The sequence below is a fragment of the Mesoplodon bidens genome (assembly GCF_964165515.1).
Source record: "Mesoplodon bidens genome assembly, chromosome: 1".
Lineage (NCBI taxonomy): Eukaryota > Metazoa > Chordata > Mammalia > Artiodactyla > Ziphiidae > Mesoplodon > Mesoplodon bidens.
The window spans coordinates 172,553,490-172,578,693 of record NC_138176.1 but is presented as its reverse complement, the minus strand read 5'-3'; the positions used below and the strand labels follow the sequence as shown (position 1 = coordinate 172,578,693).

At 36.8% G+C, this 25,204-nt stretch overlaps 1 protein-coding gene across 1 annotated transcript; it reads left to right on the top strand.

The window, feature by feature from the left end:
- Positions 1-171: 171 nt before the first annotated feature.
- Positions 172-25,204, top strand: VPS26A (VPS26 retromer complex component A). The gene is made up of 9 exons (XM_081246833.1): positions 172-285; positions 5,178-5,327; positions 12,037-12,112; positions 13,214-13,370; positions 14,009-14,173; positions 15,828-15,934; positions 19,706-19,774; positions 21,723-21,865; positions 23,428-25,204. Exons 1-9 carry the CDS (start codon positions 277-279, stop codon positions 23,539-23,541), a joined length of 990 nt encoding a protein of 329 aa, XP_081102959.1. The 5' UTR covers positions 172-276; the 3' UTR covers positions 23,542-25,204.

The following is a 25,204-nucleotide window of genomic DNA, read 5'->3' as shown; positions in this document are numbered from 1 at the left end:
ACTTGACGCCACTCAGTGACCCCACCCCCTCGGCCGTTGGGTGGAGCACGAGGCCCCGCCTCCAAACGGCCTCTCCTCGGGGGGCCAGGCTGACCAGTAGGGCGGGGCGAGAGGCCCGGAGGGGGCCAGTGCTGGGCGAAGGGGAGGAAGGGAAGGGAGGGGTCACGTGCGGCGAGCTGCCCAAAGTCACGTGACGAAGACGCTGGGCGGAGGAAGCGGGGGCTTGGAGTTCTCCTGAGGGAAGAGGAGTGAAGTGTGGGGCACCCGGCGGTGGCGATGACAATGGTGAGTGCGCGGCGGCTAGCGCGCTCGCTTGCAGCCCTCGTCCCGGAGCGCGCGGCGGGACGGCCAACGGCGGGCCAGATGTCGCGGGAGGGGCTGCGGGGAGCGGCTGGAGGGGGCAGGCGGGCAGGGCGGGGGGCCGGGTTAGGCCTGTTTGGCCGCCGCGGGGTCGGGGACTAGCGGGCTGCGCCGCCCCTTCCCGGTCTCGGCGAGGCCCGAGCACCTGCGGGTGGCGGCGCGTTCTCCTGGCCATGTCGGAGCCTCTGCTCGCGTTCCTCGATCGGCTGTGGGGGCCCTGGCTGGGTACTCGGACCCCGCGCCGCCCCTCCCCTCCCCTTCCAAGGTAGCCAGCCCCACTGCTCCTCCCGGGCAGCCTCGCTTCCTTTCAGGTGGGATGACCCAAGAGTCCCCCAGTTCCGGACTCGGGGGGACTTGGTCACTCTCTTCCAGTGTTGATCAGGAGCTTGATAAACTCTGTGATTTTTTTTTTTTTTAGCCTGCATACTGTGATATTCTGCGATTTCCTGACCCCAGTTCAGCCTTGATGTTGATACTTATAGAATGGGAGAGAAGAAGAGAAGGATGTTGGAGGGGAGGACGTTTTTAATGCAAAAGGCAGTAGTTTCTTGCGCGCTGTTTTAAGCGTTGGGTCTCGTTTCCTTCACTAAGCCATTCTGGAAACTTACCGCTTTGGGATGTTGAAATGGCCTAGGGAGCAGAGGAGGGAGGGAAATCTGAGTACTCTCACCACAGTTAGTGGGAAGCACCAGCGTGGGCACGATGGCGTTTAGCTTTGTGTGTGTTGGCGATCTTCTCTAGATTTGATCTCACTTGGCTCATTTTATGGTAGTATTCATTTACTCGGTTCACTTAGCAAGCTTATGTTGAGCGCCTACTGTGTGCTCTCCTTAATAGTACCTGCTTTCCCAAAGCTCACCCGGTTCCGTAAACTGCTTGAGACTTCTGGCTTATAGACCAAGCTAGGTTTTTTTTTTTTTTAAAGTTACTTTGAATAAATACATTTAAAGTCAGAAATCGAGTTTTTTTAATTTATAAAAGAAAGTGAGGACAGACATGTTCATTCTTAAACTTGGAACCTTTTCCTCTTTTTTTTTAACAAATAATTACAATACTTAGGTGCTCCCAGGGGCCCTGAGCAAGACTGAAACAGCCCTTGCTCTCTTGTAGCTTGCAGTACAGAGGGAGATAAACATTTATTTGTGTAATTATTTGTTTAACGTGGAAACAAATAATTACAGTTGTGATAAGAAGGAAGTATTGGGGGACCTTACCTTGTCAGGGAGTTAAAGAAGGCTTCTTTAGTTGAATATAATTTGCAAAGAAAACTTAAAAGGCCCTCCTATCTTTTGCTTACATTTAAAATTATTACTTTTAATGAGCTTTTGAATTATGTTCAAGAGCAATTTTTATTTTCAAGTTACTCTTGAAACAAACACAATTGTAAAGCTTTATAACACTGAAATGGGCACAAGTGTAATAATATATATATGAAAATTTGCTGTTTCATTGTTCGTGTATGCCCTAAGTGAATAAATTTTGAGAGCCTCTCTTCTGCCTCACCTTGAGTTGCATTTCTTTACAGCCACTGGATGTAGTGAAATTTCTTCAGTGAGGGCTAAAAAGTTTGTATTTCAACATATACACGTGTAATTTTGCTAGATGGTAATGCTCAGTGTTAGGTTTACAAATTTTGTGAAAAATCTTAAATTAACCTAAATTCAGTGATATGTAGTTTAGGCTACGATTGGAAAACTGTGAGAACAATTGCTCTAATATTTAAGTAGTCATATATATTGCCCTGTAGTTATTTAAAGGCCACCTAAGAGTTTGAACCTGTATATTGTCTAGTATTGCTGCTGAAAATCCCCTATTTTGAATGCTCACTTGAAGATATCTTTTCTAAAAGAACTTGATAGTCTTTCTCGTAAAAGATTTCAAAACTGCCTTCTGTAAATTCAGCAGAAGTATATGTTAATATATCCTAACCCTCTTTACAGCTTTTATTCCTTTTCCTTCTTCTGGCCTTCACCATTCTGACCATTTTTTTCCTCTTTATATATCAGAAGTATTATAATTTGATTGTGAATAATTTTAAGAAGATTTTAATTTTGTGACTTTTTGTTTGAAATACAGAAGATGCACATCTTGAAATAAAAACTTTATTTATTTATTTGGCCACACCATGCGGCTTGTGGGATCTTAGTTCCCTGACCAGAGATTGAACCCACGCCCTCAGCAGTGACAGCGCAGAGTCCTAACAACTGGACCGCCAGGGAAATCCTTTCTTTTTTTTTTTTTTTTTAGAAATAAAAACTCTAGAAGACTTTGGGTAGAGAATCTTTCTTTCAACTCCTTCTAGAAGGAAAACAAGACAAACTTTTTTCTCAGATATTTTTGTCTCTGTTATCTACATGCACAATTTTCTGGAGGCTTTTACTAAGACTAGTTCATTTTTGATGTGTCCTAGTGTAAAAACCTGGATGTTAACCCAGTGCTAAATTCTCATGGCCTCATTAACTTAACCGTGTTAAAGTGCTGTAGTTTATCATTCAATCTTTTGTTTTTCTGCATATGCTTCACTAGGCTTTTTTTATTTCTTCTGATCTCTCCCAATCTTAGTGTTTTGATTGTGTTGAAAAGTAAGTCCATTTTAAATTTTTAGTTATGAAATACTTAATGCATACAGAAAATAATAGAGGATAACATAATTTTTACATATTTTTAATGCCTAAGACTTACATTTTTACATATAGTGTCAAAATAAAACTTATTGTTTACAATTACTAATTGTTAGTTAATTGTGAAGTTTTATGTGACTTTTAAGTCTGTTTTATACCATTTTAATTAGTGGCAATTTTGATTTTGTTATTTTATTTTTGACTATTTGATCTTTTAATATCAACTTTCAAATCCCAGTTCAGCTGTATGTGTTAACTATATGTATGTGGGAAAAGTTACCATAATATTTCCTTTCATTTGTGAAACAATTTTTATAGTTTTCAAATCTCGTTTTCCTGCAACCAGCTCTAGGAAGTATTAAGGGGGAATGAGAAAATTAAATTTTATTTTCCTGCTTCTATTTTATAACCTGAATTTGGACTGTCATCTTCTACCCTTTCATAATTGCTCCTCCCACAGCAGCCTCCCCCACTTTGCTGGCTCAGTGCTTTGCACATAGTTGATAAATAGTAACTGATTTTCAGCTGCTATACATTCTCATATTTGTAACTCTTAGGAGAATGTATACCATTTTGAGCAAGTTTTGAATTTAAAACTTGGGGTATGAAAGCTAACTAGGAAGGGACAGTGCACATGCCCTATCATTGATGTTTTTCATTCTAAGTTAGTTCAGAATAGTTTTTTTTTTTTTAAATAAATTTATTTATTTATTTAGGCTGTGTTGGGTCTTCGTTTCTGCGCGAGGGCTTTCTCCATTTGCGGCGAGAGGGGGGCCACTCTTCATCGCGGTGCGCGGGCCCCTCACCGTCGCGGCCTCTCTTCCTGCGGAGCACAGGCTCCAGATGCGCAGTCTCAGTAGCTGTGGCTCACGGGCCCAGCCGCTCCGCGGCATGTGGGATCCTCCCAGGCCAGGGCCCGAACCCGTGCCCCCTGCACTGGCAGGCAGACTCTCAACCACTGCGCCACCAGGCAAGCCCCCTAGAATAGTTTTCTAATTAAAATTGTTTGTCATTTATAATATTGCCAGGAAAGATTAAAACATCTTGCCAAAAGGAAAATTTGCTGGTTATGTCTTTGGAGTATGTCATAAGTACTAATCTGGCAATCCTTTGAGTTGATTTCATGAAATTATAATCCTTTTGTTAATAAAGGATTAATAAAAATAAAGAAGTGGGAATTCCCCGGCGGTCCAGTGGTTAGGACTCCGAGCTTTCACTGCTGAGGGCCCGAGTTCTATAACTAAGATCCCACAAGCTGCGTGGCACTGCCAAAAAACAAAGAAGCAAGCTCAGAATTTAGGAAAACACTATCTCCTTTGATCATAGTATCACCCTATGACCCACATAGTCTTAGCAGGATCATTAGCTTGTTTGCTGCCCTCCTGAGGACAGAACCGAGCCTTAACGCAAGTTCCTTGCTCTAGAATTTGCTACTGCACCAGTACTAACTTCCTGCGGGAGGGCTGGTCTTACCAAACATGCCTAGTTTTAGCTCACTTCTTTTGGGTATTCACAAAATTTGCAGAAATTTTATTAGTCTCCTCCATTAGAGCCAATTTTATTCCAAGGGCTTACACAATGTAACACATGCTGTTCAGACCTATATAGCAGTAGATTTTACCATAAGTAGTACATTGTAATAACTCATGAGTAATTGGGATTGTATGAGTTTCATTATAGCAGTATAATGAAAGAACCTCATAGATGTATTACTAAAGGTAACCTTTCAAATCCAGATGTTAGGATTAATTTTTTAGCCACGCGGCATGCATGCGGAACTCCCCCAACCAGGGCTTGAACCTGTGTCCCCTGTAGTGGAAGCAGGGAGTCTTAACCACTGGACCACTGGGGTAGTCCTTTTAGATCTATGGTCTATGTTAGTATTTGATTATTTATAGTGGTTACCTGTGGAAATGATTGAAATTATAACGTGTTTAAATTTGTTTTCTTTTTTGTCTTTTTATTTTATTGTGGTAGAAAACATAACATAAATATATCCTCAGCAAAATTTTAAGCATACAGTACAGCATTAACTGTATGCATATTGTATGAAATTTTAGTTTTGATGTATTATTTGATATGTTCTTATTTCCTTGGGAATTCATAGATTAACTGTAGGTTATAGGTAATTAAATTTGAATTAAAAAATGTAGTGACTGACAAAACATAATTATGAACATTTTCCTTTTATTTCAGAGTTTTCTTGGAGGATTTTTTGGTCCCATTTGTGAGATCGATGTTGTCCTTAATGATGGGGAAACGAGGAAAATGGCAGAAATGAAAACTGAGGATGGCAAAGTAGAAAAACACTATCTTTTCTATGATGGAGAATCTGTTTCAGGGAAGGTAAATGTTTTGTTTGGAGAATTTCCTAGTTGTAGAGTATTAGAATTAGTCATGAAAGTGGCTTGTGCTGTATCTAAATTTGAATGATTTTATTAGAGATGGAAAATTTTTTTCAGAAGGTCAGTTAAATCCTTGACTCAGTAGAACATTTACAGGAAAGATTCTTAAACTGGAAGGGTTACAGGGGCAGAGTCTAAATTAAACTGTGTGCAAAATTTTGTGTGTTTGTGACTATGTGCATCTGTTTAACTTCGGACAGTTTCTACAATGGGGCTGTGATCCGCTCAAAGTTTGTTTCTCCTTTAACATAAAGTTGAGTTGTGGAGATTGGGGATAATTCTCTAGTATATCTTTCTAAAAGTTTCTTTCTCATTCTTTATAGCTTATCTGTCTGTACTACTGTCATTGTGTCTGTTGATCTCATTTCTTGATACTCTGTAGAGGACTTAAGTACATTTGGAATGTGTCCATGCATGGTCAGATACATTTATGATACCTTCTGTCGTTTAACTTTTTCCTCCTTTTCCTTACCAAGTGATGTATAAGATTATTCTTATACCTTATGGAACATGATTAGTACTCATTAGTTTGTGATACTGAAGAATGGTAATATCCTAGATAAAATCAAGTCATAAAACATTTGAAATAATTTTTCTAAATATAAAATATTAAGAGTTTCTCTCCCCTGCTTGTTAAGGTGATACATACACATGGTAGATAGTTTGGGAAATAAAATAATTATCTATATTCCCATCATATGGAAATAATTCACTGTTAAAATTTGAATGTGTTTCCTCCTAGTCTCTATGCATTAGTTAATGTATGTATAATATATTAAGCATACCTTTTCCCTATTATTGGATATTTAAATAGTTTCTACTGCATTTTTCAGACTGCTTGTAGTATATCACCGTATCTTTAGTAATACAGACATGTTTTTAGTAATAAAACTTTAGTACATAAGTTTTTCTCCAGATTTCTGTAGGATAAGATTACTTTCTTAGAATGAATTCCTGGAAGTGAGTTGCTGGACCAGAAGACATGAATATTTGAAGGGTATCAATACATACTAACCTGGAGAATTTGCATCAAATCATATGTTCACTTAATGCCTTGTTTCACTCAGGGTAGTACTGAATATGGTCACTTTTTAATCTTTGCTATTTCTATAGGAAAAAGTGATATTATTCTTTGATAGCATTTCTTTGGTTACTAGATAGGTTGAACTTAGGTTTATTAGCTATTTTACTGCATCGTCTATTCTGGTCCTTTGCCAGTTTACTTACTGATGTCTTAGTGTTATATCTGAAATAAATTTTTTGCTTTTCTACTTTACCCTCCCTTTAAAATGATGGGGAGAAAGAGAAGAGGCCTGAAAGAGCAGACAAAATCATTAAAAGGATGGAACATGTCAAACGAGTAAAGGAAATAATGTTGGTTCTGTAAGAAACTGCCAAACTGTTTTCCAAAGTAGTACTACCATTTTCAGCAATGAATGAGAGTTCCTGTTGTACCACATTCTAGCTAGCATTTGATGATGTCAGTGTTGTAGATTTTGCCCATTCTAATAGTTTTGTAGTGGTATCTCATTGTTTTAATTTGCAGTTCCCTAATAATATGATGTTGAACATCTTTTCATATGTTTATCTTCAAATATATATATTTTTTGGTGAAGTGCTTGTTCAAATCTTTTGCCTAATTTTCATTTGGGTTGTTTGTTTTCTTCTTATTGCGTTTTAAGAGTTGGAAACAGCCCTTTTTGGAAAACAGCCCTTTCTCAGATGTGGCTTCTGCAAATATTTTCTCCCAGTTTATGGCTTGTTGTCTTATCTTCTCATTTTCTCGCTACATGTGTAAATTTCCATTTCGCTGACACCTAATGAGGTTGAGCGACTGTTCATATATTTATTGGCTATTTGATGTCCTTTGTGAAATGCCTATTCAAGACTTTGGGTTTTGGTGTGGGGGGGTTTGGCTCATTTTTATACTCAGTTGACTTTTTTTCTTATTGATGTGTAGGATTTTTTTTTTTTTGGTATGTTCTTGATACATGCTTCTCAATATAGAGTCCTTTGCATATGTATTATAAATATCTTTCTGGCTGGATTTTTCACTATCTTAATGGTGTCTTTGGATGAACAGGAGTTCTTAATTTTAATACTCTACAAATGTTAATGCTTTTTGTATCCTGTTTAAGACATCTTTGCCTACCGTATGGGCATGAAGATGTTCTCCTGTTTTTCCTATAATTTTTTTTTTTTTTTGCGGTACGTGGGCCTCTCACTGTTGTGGCCTCTCCCGCTGTGGAGCACAGGCTCCGGACGTGCAGGCTCAGCAGCCATGGCTCACGGGCCCAGCCACTCCATGGCATGTGGGATCCTCCCGGACCGGGGCATGAACCCGCGTCCCCTGCATCGGCAGGCGGACTCTCAACCACTGCGCCACCAGGGAAGCCCTTCCTATAGTTTAAAACAATTTTACATTTCACATTTAGATCTTCAGTTTTTTGGAATTGATTTTGTCTTTGTGATATAGGAGTCAAGGCTACTTGTTTGTTTGTTTGTTTTTCCCCACATGGATATCTATTAACCCAGGACATTTATTGAAAAAGCCATCCTTTCCTCCACTACACTGCAGCATCACCTTTGTCATCAGCCGGAGGTTGTATGAGTCTGTTTCAACATCTCTGTTCTGTTCCATTGCTTTATTTGTGACATATACTTTCATTTCTTTTTTTTGTTATTATTATTTTTAAATAGCTTTATTGAGTTGTAATTCACATACCATAAAATTCACCCTACTAAAGTGTACAGTTCAGAGGTTTTTACTATATTTGCAGAGTTGTGCAACTGTCACCACTATCTAATTCTATAATGTTTTCATCACCCCAGAAGAAACACCATACCATTAGCAGTAACTCCCTTGGTGCCATAAACTGAATGTTTGTGTCCTTATAAGATTCATGTGTTGAAACCTAATCCCCAGTGTGATGTATGGGGGGGGGTGAAGCTGGGGGGGGTTGGGAGATGATTAGGTCATGAGGGCAGAGCCCTCATGAATGGGATTAGTGTCCTCAGAGAAATCCCATGTGCACCTTCTGACATGTGAGGACATAGTGAAAAGACAGCCGTCTGTGAACCAGAAAGCAAGCTCTCCCTGGACACCAAAGCTCCTGGCGCTTTGATCTTGAACTTCACAGCCTCCAGAAGTGTAAGCAATAAATTTATGTTGTTTTTAAGCCACCTAGTCTATGGTATTTTGTCATAGCAGCCTGAATGGATTAAGACACCTAGCATCCACTAATCTATAAATGTGCTTTCTTTCTCTATGGATTTGCCTATTCTGGACATTTCATATAACTGGAATCATAAAATATGTGGCCTTTTGTGTTTGGCTTCCTTTACTCAGCATGATGTCTTCAAGGTTTATTCCTTTTTAAAAAAATTTTGGTAAAAAATATATATAATAAAATTTGCCATATTAACCATTTTTATGTGTTTAATTCAGTAGCATTAATCACATTCACAATGTTGTGCAATCATCACCACTATTTTTTTTTTATAAATTTATTTTATTTATTTATTTTTGGCTGCATTGGGTCTTCGTTGCTGTACTCGGGCTTTCTCTGGTTGCGGAGAGCAGGGCCTCCTTTTCGATGCGGTGCATGGCCTTCTCATTGCAGCGGCTTCTCTTGTGGCAGAGCAAGGGCTCTAGGGTGCACGGGCTTCAGTAGTTGTAGCATGTGGGCTCTGTAGTTGTGGCTCCCGGACTCTAGAGCGCAGGCTCAGTAGTTGTGGCACACGGGCTTAGTTGCTCCTTGGCACGTGGGATCTTCCTGGACCAGGGCTCGTACCCGTGTCCCCTGCATTGGCAGGCAGATTCTCAATCACTGTGCCACCAGGGAAGCCCCCATCACCACTATTTTAAAAATTTGTTCATCACCCCAAACAGAAACTTTGTACCCATCAAGCAATAACTACTCTTTTCCCTTTTCTCCCAGTCCGTGGATACCTCTACCCTACTTTTTTTTTTAATGTTTATTTATTTATTTTTGGCTGTGTTGGGTCTTCGTTGCTGCTCGCAGGCTTTCTGTAGTTGCGGCAAGGAGGGGCTGCTCTTTGTTGCTGTGTGGGAGCTTCTCATTGTGGTGGCTTCTCTTGTGGCGCACGGGCTCTGGGCGCATGGGCTTCAGTAGTTGTGGCATGCACGCTCAGTAGTTGTGGCTCACGGGCTCTAGAGTGCAGGCTCAGTAGTTGTGGCACGTGGGGTTGCTGCGCGCATGTGGAATCTTCCTGGACCAGGGCTCAAACCTGTGTCTCCTGCATTGGCAGGCGGATTCTTAACCACTGCCCCACCAGGGAAGTCAGTCCCTCTAGTCTACTTTTTTTCCTATAGATTTGCCTGTTCTGGGCCTGTTCTATTTCATATAAGTGGTCATATAAGATTTGTCTTTTTGTGTCTGCCTCATTTCATGTAGCATAATGTTTTCAAGGTTCATTCATGTTGTAGCATGTATCAAAACACCATTCTTTTCTATAGTGGAATAATATTTCAGTATATATCTGTGTAGTATATGGATGTACCACACTTCTTCATCCATTCATCAGTTGAGGACATTTCAGTTGAGGATATTTGGGTTTCTATTTGTTGACTGTTATGAATATTGCTGTACATTTGTGTGTTAAGTTTTTGTGTGACTGTGTGTTTTCATTTCTCTGGGGTGTATACTTAGGAATGGAATTGCTGGGTCATACGTTAACTCTATGTTTAACTTTTAAGGGAACTGCCAGGCTTTTCCAATGTAGCTGCACGATTTTATATTCTCTTCAGCAATGTATGAGGGTTCCAGTTTCTTGACATTCTTGGCAATACTTATTATTGTCTGTATTTTTTATTGCCACCTTAGTGGGTGAGAAGTGGTCATAATGGTTTTGATTTGCATTTCCCCTAATGATGAATAATATTGAGCATCTTTTCATGTCCTTATTGCTGTTTGTATAACTCTTTTAGAGAAAAGTCTGTACATATCCTTTGACCATTTTTAATTGGGTTATTTGTCTTTTGATTGTTGAGTTGTAAGAGTTTTTTATATACTCTAGATACAAGTCTTTTGTCAGTTATGTTTTGCAAATATTTTCTCTATTTCTGTGAGTTGTCTTTTCACTTTCTTGGTGGTGTCTTGAAGTACTAAAATTTTCTATTTGATGATGTCCAGTTTATCTTTTTTAAAATTTCATTTCTCATGCTTTTGGTGTCATCTGAGAAACAGTTGCCTATCCAAGATAATGAAGATTTACACCTATGTTTTCTTCTAAGAGTTTTGTAACTGTAGCTCTTACATTTAGGTCTTTTATCCATTTTGAGTTAATATTTGTATATGGTGCGAGATAGGGATCCAATTTCATTTTTTTGTATGTTGAGATTGAGTTGTTCCAGCACTATTTGTTGAAAAGAATATTCTTTCCCCATTGAATTGTCTTGGGACTCCTGAAGCATATACTTTTTAAAGTTAAATTTAATTGCCATCTGTCACAAAAAGCTACAGAGAAGGAAACAAAATTACCCATAAGCATACATTCCAGAAGTAACTCCTGTTAAGAGTTTTTTGTGTAGTTTAAAAAATATAATTGGCATTATACTTGTATACAGTTTGACCATGCTTCCTTCATGTGACATACCATGCACATCTTCCCACATCATTAAATATTCTTTGACCTTATTATTTTTATACTTTAATTATACTCCATCATATGATATACTACAATTTGTTTAATTATTTACTTGTTTTTCTGAGATATTAATTTGGAAGGCAAGTAACTAACTCATCCTGGTCACAGATATGGAAGATATAGAAGCATGAATATTTTAATTATGTAGTTTACAGACAGAAGTAACTGAACTTCGGTTTTTATTGGTCCTTAATTTCTGTTGTCTTTTGAAAACACTATTTGGAAGAAAAGCTTTTAAGAGTCATGCTACCAATATTTTTTATAGTAAAGAATAAACCCGGAAGTATGCTTTTTGGTATGTTAGCTAATCCTTAAATGTTTCAAATTTTGTTTTTAATATGTATGTCCTTTATAGATATTTTGTCAAATTAAAATGTATAAAATTAAGGTTTCCATTTGGCACATATGAATTTAGGGATTTTAGATTATATATTTAATTTGAAAAGCACGTAAGGTAATCATACTCAAAATTTAAATCTTTAGACATTCTGTTTTTAGGATGAGTAGCAGACTCAGGGCAATAAGCATTGCTTTTAAGATCAGGAATTATAACAATATATTGTTGGTTATAAAAGGCTGAAAGTGATCTTTAAGGTCAGTTCTTGGAATTAGTAATAACCTTACATTAAAATGCTGTTGTAGAATTTTTTAACTATTTGACCTGAAAACATATTTGAATAGTTGAAAGTTTTCCCTTTTATTGAGTCTTTATAGTTCTCCAGCTGTAAAGAAGGATTCCTTACTAACAAAGAAGATGCTTTAAGTGTACGTATAAGTAATAGGTTCATTACTGATTGTATATGAGTAGGTTTTACCTTCTCTGGCGCTATAAGGTCTAGGTAGGATCTAGGTATGTGGTGGTGTCTCAGATTTCAGAAATGAATACCTGAAATATTTATACATTGTATTCATCTGGAAGCAATCTGCTAGTAGGCCCACAAAGGATTGTTAACATCTCTTACAATTTCATGTTTTGGCAGGTAAACATAGCCTTTAAGCAATCTGGAAAGAGGCTAGAGCACCAAGGAATTAGAATTGAATTTGTAGGTCAAATTGGTGAGTTTTAAAATAGTATTACTTTTTTTTCTTTGATAACTGAGTTTGAAGAGAGTTAGCTTTATGGAAAGAAGGAATTGATTTTGCCTAATAAAAGAGGATTTATTTTATAAACATTAAATCATGTTTCTTTTAATTGTATTAAATGATATTTGACTAATCCTGCCTTTATTTGTGATTAAACTTAATTACTAAAAGTGAAAGGAGTTATGTAAGCTACCAGCCTTGAAAAATAATTCAAGTAAATTAGTTTACTCACTGAAATTTCCATCTGCCTACATTTTTCACCAGCTTTATTCACAATTAACAGTGTCACCTTCATCCTTCACTTTCTAATTACCCATGCCATTTTTCTTCCTAACTTAGTGTGTACCTGTAGCCAGACTCACTTGTCAATAGAAAATTCCATGTGAAAAGGAAAAGTGTAATTTCTTTTTGACTTAGATCAACTTGTGTATGTTTCCATATGTGTATTTCAGAGACATTCTTGATTTAGTAGGAGTTAAACTGTATAAATCTTTTGGTACTGCAGATTTGGAAAAGAGAAAAGAAAATAGGTCCTAGCTTTCTAAGTTTTACTGTACATTTTTAAAGTATCAAAATTGGAATGGGTGGATATTTATTTACATGTCTATTTTGGATGAGATTATATTTAAGGGACAAATTATAGTAATTAACTGAGAGTTCATTTTAGTCTTTTGCGTATTATAGTTTTATCAAGGTAATATATTTGCCTAACTAAAGCAAAACAACAAGACAATACATTTTTTGCCTAGAAGGGAGGAAGTTCAAATAATTGCTGGAAATATGTCTGTTAAAACAGCTTCATACTGGGCAAACCCTAACTGCATTAAAGGAATGAATTCATTTTTTTATAATAGAAATTTTCATTTTGCTATGCTGCTTGAATTTTTTTATGCCTAAGTGGAGCATAATAGTGAGAAAGATAACGGAATTCAGATCATAGCTCTAGTATTTAAAGTGGAGACAAATCCAACTAATTCTTTTTGTAAAAATTATTTGCTTTGGAAGTAGAAGTTTGGGTTTTAATGAGATGGGTATTAAATATAATTGGTCTTTTTGCTTTTTAAAATTTCTTAGAACTTTTCAATGACAAGAGTAATACTCACGAATTTGTAAACCTAGTGAAAGAACTAGCCTTACCTGGAGAACTGACTCAGAGCAGAAGTTATGATTTTGAATTTATGCAAGTTGAAAAGCCATATGAATCTTACATCGGTGCCAATGTCCGTTTAAGGTATGAACATGTATCAGAAACTGTAGACAGAATCAAAACCAGAAAGTAATGACTACTACTGAATGTCTTATTAGAACTTCTAATTATAATTTTGGACTGGAGGACTTAAGATTTTTAAAATTCTGTCAAATATTTTGTTTTTTTCTGGCTAATGCTCATCTGATGTAGTAAAGAGCCTTCTGTAGTTTTAGAGAATCCTATTATGAGAAGTTTTAGTCATACACTTCCCTGTATGAATCGTTCTTAGGTACTTCATTTTTCCTGTAAATGGAATTACTCTCTAAATCCATTAGTTTCCCAATGAATCTCATTTAGTGTATGGTTAAGAAGTGATCTAGAAAAAAAGAAAAAACAAACAAAAAGCAGTGATCTAGAGAGATGTCCTCAAGTAGGCTTGATGATGGTACTTCAAATTGATCTAAAAAGTATGTACACTATTCTTAAAATTGAACTTTGTATTTTTTCCATGGTGGGGGCATTTATTTAAAAATTAAAACTTCTTCATGAAGTAAATGGAGTAAATTGATCCCTAAGGAGTTCCAGGAAGGAGAAAGCAGAGTTGCAGTTAATGTTTGCTTATTTAAAACACTGAGATATATCACAGGAGATTTAACTTGTCCTCTCCATTAATTTTGTAGGTATTTCCTTAAAGTGACGATAGTAAGAAGACTGACAGACTTGGTAAAAGAATATGATCTTATTGTTCACCAGCTTGCTACCTATCCTGATGTCAACAATTCTATTAAGATGGAAGTGGGCATTGAAGATTGTCTACACATAGAATTTGAATATAATAAATCAAAGTAAGTACCTTTCACAAACAGATAACATAAATGTTCAGGGAAAATTAAGAAATAAACCTTTTATGTCTTTGTAAATTGGTCAAGGTAAGGATAGAATCAACATTAATCTGATGTTAACAGACCAACAGAATCTCTGAGCTGAAAGAAACTTTAGGAATTTGGTTTTGTTTCTGACTCAGTGCAGATGTCTTTCTTACTCTACTCCTGGTAATTGGCCATTTTTTATAGAGGATCTCACCATCTCAGAAGGCATCTAATCCTATATGTCTCAAAAAATTTACCTTCTTGTCTTGAGATCATTTTAGCTGGTCATCTCTTTAAAAATAAGCAAAAATGCTCTTTTTCTGACTACATGAGCAATACATTTTTATTATTAAAAAAACTGACAATGTAGAAAAGTCAAAGGAAGTAAAAATACCACATATTTTCACCATTACTACTTAACCACTATTAAATCCTCTTGTATATCTTTCCATGGGAGGGGGTATATATGTTTATATATGTTGTGCATTTTCAGAAATGGGGTCTTATTTTATTTATTAATGCCTTTTAAAGCTTTATTATGGAAAATGTCAAACATATACCAAAGTATATATCTAAAAATATTAATAATTTCTTAACCTCATCACATATTTAGTCAGTGTTCACTTTTCCCTAATTTACTCATAAATGTTTTTTCCCCATATGGTTTGTTCAAATCAGTATCCAAACAAGACTTGCTCAAATCCAGTGGATCCAAACACACTACATTTGGTTTTTTTATTCTTAAATCTCTTTTAATTTATAGGTTTTCTCTTTTATTTATTTATTTTTCATTAAAGTTTATTTGTTGAAGAAATGGATATTCATTCTTTTATCCCCTTCCTGTGCACTCTTCTGTTACATGATTTTTATTACTTGTCATGTCCCAGTTTATATCACTGAAATTATGATACACACGTGTTCAGGGTCTTAAATTATGTTGTTGATAAAATTATTAGATAGTTTAGGACCTAAAACTTGTCACTGGAAGCCTCCCTTCAGACTAACATAATTGCATTAATCAACTCTTGGGATATTATTTTGAGATCCAAACCTGGGAGAAGTTTTAAAAAAAAAAAGCCCTCTGGGAATTACAGGAATTCCTAGGTTTGCTACCATATTATTTCAAGGTCCCTGGGAAAAGTCCTTGATTAGTAGGTATTACAGCAACAAACTCAATTTATGGAGTCTCTCTTTGTGGCCAGGTGACTTGTTAGCTGCACTATTCTAGCACTTGCAGTAATACTGACACTAAACCCATATGTAGAGTTTTTAATGTTCAAAACATCTTCATACACCAAATAAAAATTTTCAGGCATAAAAATCTTAATTTTTCATGCTTAAGTTGTTTGGAAACTAAGTTAACCTCTACATAGGGACCAACAATTAATCAGGCCAATTCTTCCCTCTGAGGTGTATCGATGGTCAAGTAAAGTTTGCTTCCTTATTTTTATAGTAAAATGATGAGTACTTTTTTGAAAAAAGAACATTAAACACATGAATAGTCAGAATGGTATTCTTAAATAGTATTTATCCTACAGATATCTAATAAAGCCTTTCAGGACATGTTTCACTCTTTTTGTTTGTTTTGTAAACTGATATTTAGTAAGTGACAAATACTCTTCCCCCAAAGGTATCACTTAAAGGATGTGATCGTTGGAAAAATTTACTTCTTATTAGTAAGAATAAAAATCCAACATATGGAGTTACAACTGATTAAAAAAGAGATCACGGGAATTGGTAAGTTGAAGAGTATTTGAACTGAAATTCATTTTAGTTGAAATTTTGAAATCTTAAAATATTGTTTAAACTTAAAATAAATATCCACCTTGGAGACTAACTTTGATACTTAATATTGCTGGCAGTGAGTTACTCATTTATGTTTTTTTAAAAATTAATTTTTGAATAGATAATAAATTCACATGGTTCAGAAATAAAGTGTGAACGATTATACGGTAAAAAGTGTCCTATTTATGTACTCCAGCTACTCATAGGTGATATGTTTGTAAGTTTTAAAATCCTTTAAGTATTTATCCATATACGTGCAAGTGTCTCTATATTACACCCCCCCTTCTTAGTTTTTATATACGATACATACTTTAGAGTTCTTTACATATCAATGTGTGGAACACTTCCTCATCTTTCTTACAGTATTCCATTCAATGGGTGTACTAGCTATTGGTGTATATAACAGGTTGTTTCTAGTCTTTTGCTGTTATAAACAATGCTTTAGTTAATAATATCTTTTCACATATGTGTTGGTTTGTGTGCAAGATAAAATCTTAGAAGTGGAATTGCTGTTTCCAAGGGTATATTCATTTGTAATTTTGATTCATATTATCAGTTTTTCTTCTTTATGGACTGTACCAGCTTGCATTACTACCAGCAATGAATGTAGGAGGGTGCCTCTTTCTCCTTGTAGTCTCATAAGCATGATGTTATAAAACTTTTAGCTGATCTCATGGGTAGGGGGAAAAGTTTAATTAATTTTTCTCATCTGAGTGAGGGTGAGCATCTTTTCATGTGTATAAAAGCCATTTGTATTTCTTTTCTGTAAACCACCTATCCATATCCTTTGCCCCATCTCTATTGGATTATTAGTCTTTTCCTTTTGATGTGTAGAAACTCTTTATATATTAGGAAAATCAATCCCTTTTTCTTCTGTTTTTTTCTTTTTCTTTTTCTTTTTTGGCTGCACTGGGTCTTCGCTGCTGCGTGCAGGCTTTCTCTAGTTGCAGTGAGCGGGGGCTGCTCTTCATTGTGGTGCACAGGCTTTTCATTGTGGTGGCTTCTCTTGTTGCGGAGCATGGGCTCTAGGCGCATGGGCTTCAGTAGTTGCAGCATGTGGGCTCAGTAGCTGTGGCTCGCGGGCTTTAGAGCGCAGCCTCAGTAGTTGTGGTGCATGGGCTTAGTTGCTCCATGGCATGTGGGATCTTCCTAGACCAGGGATCGAACCCATGTCCTCTGCATTGACAGGCGGATTCTCAACCACTGCACCACCAGGGAAGTCCCCCTCTTTCTGTATTAAGAGCAGCAAACTTTCCCGTTGGTCTTGCTTATGGTGGTTTTTGCCATCTATAAGTTCTTGATGTTTATGTAAGTCAGATTTATCAGTTTTTACTCTTATGGATTCTGGGTTTTACACCACAGTTAGAAAGGCCTTTTTTACACTGAGGTTCTAAAAATAATTTTCTGTGCTTGATTCTACTAAAGTAATACATTATAGTTTAGGAATTTTGTTTAAACTTTTAATTTATTTGGAATTTGTCCTGATGTAAGAGATCAGCTATGGATCCAACTTTACTTTTCTCCAGATAGCTGACCAGTTGCCCCCAAATCTTCTATTGGTTCATAACTGTTTTTTTTTTATAACTGCTTTTTTTTTTTTTTTTTTTTTTGCGGTACGTGGGCCTCTCACTGTTGTGGCCTCTCCCGTTGTGGAGCACAGGCTCCGGACGTGCAGGCTCAGCAGCCATGGCTCACGGGCCCAGCCGCTCCGCAGCATGTGGGATCTTCCTGGACCGGGACACGAACCCGCGTCCCCTGCATCGGCAGGCAGACTCTCAACCACTGCGCCACCAGGGAAGCCCCATAACTTCTTTTTAATTTTAATTATTATTATTTTTTTGGCCACGCCATGTGGCTTGTGGGATCTTAGTTCTCTGACCAGGGATCAAACCTGTGCCCCCTGCAGTGGAAGTGCGAAGTTCTAACCACTGGACCGTTAGGGAATTCCCTGATTTTAATTAATATTTAGATTTAGTTTGTTCCCTTTAACTTTGCTGGTTTTCTGCTAAAAAGGATTTTAGGCAACACTTTTTAAGAATTTATAATTGGTAGTCATGATTTTAAACATCTGTAATTTCTTAATCTCCATTTTTTACCTGCTAATAAAAGTTAAAGTGATTAGGGACTTCCCTAATGGCGCAGTGGTTAAGAATCCACCTGCCAATGCTCAGATGTGGGTTCGAGCCCTGGTCCTGGAAGATTCCACATGCCACAGAGCAACTAAGCCCGTGTGCCACGACTACTGAGCCTGTGTGCCACAACTACTGAAGCCTGTGTGCCTAGATCCCGCACTCCGCAACAAGAGAAGCCACAGCAATAAGAAGCCTGCACACCTCAATGAAGAGTAGTCCCCACTCGCCGCAATTAGAGAAGGCCCGTGCGCAGCAACGAAGACCCAAGGAAGCCAAAAATAAAATTAATTAATTAATTAAAAAAAAAAAACCCAAAACTGTCTATGGTTTAGAGAATAAAAAGACAAGCCACAGACTGGGAAAAAAATATTAAAAAAAAAAAGTTAAAGTGATTTAAAGATATTAAAACCAAACTTCAGGTTCCCATTTGTTGTTTAAAAAGAAATTGTTTATTTAAACATTTTTTTCTAGTTATAAAAATTATGTTCAGTTCTGGAAAATTTTTTTTTTTTTTAAACTCAATGGTGAATCTTTTTTTAAACATTTTATTTATTTATTTATGGCTGTGTTGGGTCTTCGCCTCTGTGTGAGGGCTTTCTCCAGTTGCGGCCAGCTGGGGCCACTCCTCATCGCAGTGCGCGTGCCCCCCACTATCGCGGCCTCCCCTGCTGCAGAGCACAGGCCCCAGACATGCAGGCTCAGCAATTGTGGCTCACTGGCCCAGTTGCTCCGCGGCATGCGGGATCCTCCCAGACCAGGGCTTGAACCCGTGTCCCCCGCACTGGCAGGCAGACTCTCAACCACTGTGCCACCAGGGAAGCCCCTGGAAAATTTTAAATAAAAAATAATTTGTACTCATAATCCAGAACAGACCTTAGCCTTTGCGTATTATATATTTTACAACATTGGGATCATTACTATATGTTTTAGTGTACCTTTTAAACATACCGTTGACTGTTTAAAAGAACTGTATGTCAGGTATTCACTTTGATGTTTTGTCTATGTTAAAGTTAACAAGAGAAAACATTTTGGGTGTTGCAGAGAAAACTAGCATGTCAGTGCACTGCTATGCATTGCTAGTTTCTATTTTAGCAGATATTAGAAATGATAGAAGGAAATCTGTGAAGATTATTTCTGAACTGTATACAGTTGACCCTTGAATAACATGAGGTTTGAACTGCATGGGTCCACTTATAGTGGATCTTTTTCAGTGGTAAATATTACACTACGACATGATCTGCAGTTGGTTGAATCCACAGATAGGGAGCAACCGTGGATAGGGAGGAGTGGAGGATACAGAGGACGGACTATAAATTATACACACATTTTCCTGTGTGTACGGTCAAGTGCCCCAGCCCCTGCGGTTTTTCAAGAGTCTATTGAATTACCTTTGGGAGGAAGGGAGTGAGACCTTCAGTTGGGTGGTAAGTAAGTGTAGATCAAGAAATAGAAAAGAATGATCAACATTTTCACAAAAGGGGAAAGTAAATTAGTACTCAAATAATGTAGTCAGAAAATAGGAAGAAGGTATAAGTCTGGAAATCATATTCTAGCAGTATTTAAGTTAATTTTATTTACATTATTGCACTAGGACCCAGTACCACAACAGAAACAGAAACAATCGCTAAATATGAAATAATGGATGGTGCACCAGTAAAAGGTAATACACTTTTCATTTACTTTTAAGTTACAGGTACTGCAGATAGCAGTGTTCATGGCAGATTAGTTTGAAAGTATTTATTCAGTGTGAATATATATATGAATTCTTAAAATGATTCTTACAATGATTTTTAAGATCATCTTTGTATAAATGCTGAGAAGACTATAGTAGTACTTTCTAGTTTGAAATAAGGTTTAATTTTTTACTCAGTTTAAGTTTAGAATTTAGAAGAGACATTTATGGATATCTCTTCCCTAGTTCTGAATTTATAATATTTTAATTATCTTTTGTTACAGTAGTTTCTCTCTGTAAATCTTTTTTACTCACGCTGAACATAAGGTGCAGTATAATTGAGTATTCATTTCTGTGGGATTTTGGAGTTCTTATATAGCCCTCAAGAAAATAAGCAGTTCCCTTACTAGATAATTTTCAGTGTCTAAGATAACGAAGCCAGTATTTATCATTTTAAATTTATGTCTTTGGCTTTTTCTTACTCTGTTAGTAATTACTTCAAAGAGTAGTTACCATTTACTGAGTACCAACTATAGATGAGGCATTGTATTCTCAGGCGCTGTCAAGTACCCTACCACACTTTGAGTTAGGTAGTTGTAGCCCTTATTTTATACATGAAACTGAGATGTAGAGGTTAAAAACTTGTTAAAGGTGATATACTGTAGGGGAGGCAGAACTTTCCCTCTACCCGTCTTAGATTTTCAGCTGGAATTCTTTAACAAAAAGATTAATAAGAGAAAAACAGTTGATTATTGCATGCAGTACACATCACCCAGGAGAAACCTCAACAAAAAAGTAACTCAAAGCTGTGACTTAGAATTTCAGCTTATATAGCATCTTCAAAAGAACAATAAATTTGGAGAGAAATGACTGGGCAAAGGAGAGCAGTTTAGGCTTCCCAGGGCGGCAAACTACAGGCAGGTAAATATGTGGGAGAAAACCAATGGAGTAGGCTTGTTTGCAGATTCCTCTGGTGCCATCCCTGGGCTGAAAAGAGGCTGTTTCCAGTAAAAGGAGAATTTATATCCTGCCTTTAGGCAGAATGGGGTTCTTTTATGCTTTTGCTGCTGCTTAATTGCCTTCAACTCAAAATAATCTGTATGTCAAAGAGGAATATCTTTCGGTGACATATTCTGGTTTCCTTCGATAGCTAGTCATTGCGCAGTTGGAGTTTGAGTCCAGGGGTTTCTGACTCCAGGACTCTTGTGTGTGTACTCTTGTGTTATGCAACATAACTTTGTAAAATTCCAGCAGCCACAAATTTTTATGTAAAGTGATGGGTTGTACATCTTTAAGGAAATAGATATACGTAAGAAAAGTATTACATAAAAAGGATTCAAAGCAGAATATGCAAATAATTATTTGTAGAAAAAGAGAAGCCATGAGAATCTTAATAGCAATCTTTCTGGTAATGAAGGAATGTCATCATTCTGAACATGTTTGTTGCTTTGGGTGAATTAGTAATAAGTATTCCAGAATTTATACACATGATTAGAAATTATGGTACAGATGAAACAGATGGTTAAGTGACTTGGCTGGAGTTGGGATTCAAATCCAGGCATTTTGGCTCTAGAGCAGTGTTTCTCATCTAGGGGCAATTTTGGTCCCCCCTCCCCAGGGGACATTTGGCAATGCCTGGAGACATTTTTGGTTATCATATTTGGGGACTGCTACTGGGATCTTGTGCGTAGAGGCCAGGAATGCTGCTGAACTTCATACAGTGCATAGGACCTTATCCACGACAAAGAATTATCAGGCCTAAAATGTCAATAGTGTCAAGGCTGAGAAACCCTTGTCTAAAGCTTTTGTTATGCTGCTGTCTTGTGAGGAACTGAAGCATTAATGTCTTCTCTATGATGCTTAGTTTTAGGTGTTATGTAACTATTGATATATTTAATCATCCTTTAGAAATAAATGGAAATTGCTTTTCTTTCAGGTGAATCAATACCAATAAGACTGTTTTTAGCAGGCTATGACCCAACTCCAACAATGAGAGATGTGAACAAAAAATTTTCAGTAAGGTACTTTTTGAATCTAGTCCTTGTTGATGAGGAAGACAGGAGGTACTTCAAGCAGCAGGTATGGTGCCACCCAGATGTTATTTTGTTCTGTGGCAATTCTAAAAACACCTGGAAAGCAGCCACTTTTCTAAGCTTTATTGTACTGAGCAAGTGGGGGTTTCTAAGTGAAAACACTGACAGTATGATATAGAAGTAAGCATGAATGGAACTATGTTGTAATCCATCTCTTCTTGCTCCACGGCATGTGGGATCTTCCCGGACCAGGGATCGAACCCATGTCCCCTGCATTGGCAGGCGTATTCTTAACCACTGTGCCACCAGGGAAGTCCCTAATACTTTTTAAATATAAGATGTTTATCATAAAACTTGTTCTCATTTGAAAATCAATTAAAAGCCTTTGGTGAATTTTGAATAAAAGATTGTGATTAGAATGGTCTTCTGTATTCTGAATCAGATTAATAAATATTTGAATGTCAGTTGAGTGTTCAAAACTAAATTAGAAATTATTCTGGAAAAAAAATTATTCTGTGTTGAGTACTGTGATGAATTTAAAAGCTACCTTTTTAAACATGGTTTGTCCTCAAGGTCCTCACATTGCCAATATGTGGAAAGAGAGAGATTGTATAATTAACAGAAAACTTAAGTAATAGTTTGACAGTAATTTGGAAGAGAGAAAAGTTACTCCGCTAATGCTGCCATAATGCTGTATAATTAAAATTATAAATGGTGATTTATAATTTCAAATTAGATTATATGAAATTTACAATTTCCAAATCAATTACATATTGGGGCCCTATTGAGTAAGTATATGCTTCCCACGAGCATTCATTTGGATGTTTAAATTCTGCTATGTTGGTTAAAAAACAAACAGCCTGCCCTGATTTTATGAAGCAAGTAATTTTAAGAATTTAGAAGAGAAGAGATCTCAGGATGTATTGGTTAGGGTAAGACTTAGATAGGCAGAGGAAGAGGGATTTGAAGAATATAAAGGGGAAGATGGAGGGAAAGTTTAATTTGAAGTGCGTTAGACGCAGAGAGTAACCCAGTTTGGCTGGTGGGGTACTGGGGTCTAGGTAGGGAAGAGAGTGATGTTGATAAATTGGATAAAGGTTATGGAGGGCTTGAATGCCAGGTTGGAGATTTATCCTGGAGGAACTGAGAACTATTGAAGAGTCATCCAAGCAATGTTTTAGACTAATCTGGAAGTGATAGGAAGGATAGCTTAGAAAGGGGTATCAGGCAAGGGAGGGAGAGCCATCTACCAGGAAGCTATTTTAGTATCTAAGGTTGAAGTGACAAGGGCTTGAATTTGGATAAGGGCAGTGGAACAACAAACAAAAGGTAGATTTTAGGAATTCTTTAAAGCAGTAATAGCTAGAACTTTGTGCCAGATTGGATTCATGGTGGTGGCATGCATGGGTGTTGGTGGGGGGGAGCAGAGTTGGCAGAAAGGGAGGCCCAAGATTAGAATTGGAAAAAGGTGAGTCAATTAGGAAAGAGGAGGGCTTTTGTAGGGAAGAAGTTAGTTTTGTTATGGTTAAAATTGAAGTGGCATTATTTCTATGGTGCAAATATCAGGAATAATATGAGGACATTTGTTGTCTTGCATTTGTCTTCTAGGAGATAATTTTGTGGAGAAAAGCTCCTGAAAAACTGAGGAAACAGAGAACAAACTTTCACCAGCGATTTGAATCGCCAGAATCGCAGGCATCTGCTGAGCAGCCTGAAATGTGAACTGAATAGGAGAAAAAAAAGAAAAAAACTCCTATATCTGTTGAGATTTAAGTTCGGCAGGTTAAAGATGGTTGCAGCGTGTAGGGCGGGGAAAAGGCCAAAACTCCCATTTATGATAGTCTTCCTTTATCTTACAGTGCTGAGTTTATTTTATGACATAACTAAATGTTCTTCATGTATATACATTTAAAAAGTGCTTTCTTTGAAACACTGGAACTTTCTTAAACTGCCGTGTTGTTGTTTTTTTAACCACACACTTTCATTTAATGATAAGCACTCAGCTGTACATCAGTGTAAACATTAAAGATTTTCATGTGAGTAGGTTGGTATTTGTAATTTTGCTTTCTTTCTGCATAATGTTGATTACAAATTTTTTATTCTCCTTTTTCATGCTAATGATTACCTCTTATTCTCTACATGCAAAAAATTAAACATTTTGTGTTCAAATAAAGTTAGAAAAACCTGAGTGGCCCTTAATCCTGCAAAGATTTAAAACATGGCATCTCAATATTTTTGAAAACTACATTTTTGTTTTTCCATACGTGTTTGAGAAATGCATACGAGTGTTTCGCTGTAGGTGCCTGAGTCTACCATTTCATGGCTTCCTGAATTTTGTTCTCTTTGAAGTCTTCTGTGGTGTGAATATTAAATTTTTTTCCATAAGAGATTATATGGCATGTCATTGCAGCTTTTTTTGGGGGGGGTACCATATTAAGTAACCATTTTGCTACTACTATCAGATAGGTACCACGGTATGTTTTCTGCAATGTGGAGTTGACTCTGTTGGCATTTTAGTTTGTTAAAACTATATAATTTTTCCATAAATACTTTGAAAAAAATTTTTTTTGATTTAAGGAATCTTTTTAGCACATATATGCAAATATAATTTTCTTGCAAATATTCTCTTCCCTTTTCAGGGGAAAATTTGAGGATGGGGGACTCAGGAGAACTGGTGAAGTATGTAGCTACCCAGATCTCGACAATTTCATGTTTGTTAAATTGGAAACTTGACTAGTTCAAACTCAAATTTAAACTAATTCATCCACTCTGTTTAAATTTTTTTAATATTAAATTCAAGTATTGTTCAAAGCCTCTAAAAAAGAAGGTTGCAGTCATCTGTTTTTATGCTATGCATGGGGGTCTGATCGCAAATACACTAAATGTGGGGTGTAGGAATTAAAATGAAGCCTGTTGTGTGAAACTACTTTCACTTACGGTTCATTGGTTTTTGTACCAATATTTTTTATACACTTCAGTGCAAGTCTTGTCAGTTAACCTTACTTTATGGGTAAGCTAAGTAACCCAAATTACATTTCTTTAAGCCTGTTTTACTACTATGGCACTTTGAAAAATGGTCAGTAACCAACTTCTTAACTGGCAAAAGGTTCCAGGTACCATGTGCTGGAGCATCTATTTTAAATGTGGATATCTGTGAATGGTAATGTTTTCCTTCATGTAAGTGCCTGTTCAGAGTTTCAAAATTTTAAAATGCCAAATATTTTAATGGTCACTTGCATGTAGTAATCTGGAAAATATTAAAAGAAAAATTGAAAAACAGTTGTATTTAACCAGCCTTAAATTGTGCAACCATGATGTATAATAAAGAATTTGAAACACATACTGAGCTTGCTATGTGAATGATTAAAATATTTATATTCTCAAA

Excerpts from the sequence above, each read along its gene's own strand:
- VPS26A (XM_081246833.1), top strand. Across the intron at positions 5,328-12,036 it reads GAGAATCTGTTTCAGGGAAG|GTAAACATAGCCTTTAAGCA; the intron begins GTAAATGTTTTG and ends ATGTTTTGGCAG. Across the intron at positions 21,866-23,427 it reads GGAGGTACTTCAAGCAGCAG|GAGATAATTTTGTGGAGAAA; the intron begins GTATGGTGCCAC and ends TTTGTCTTCTAG.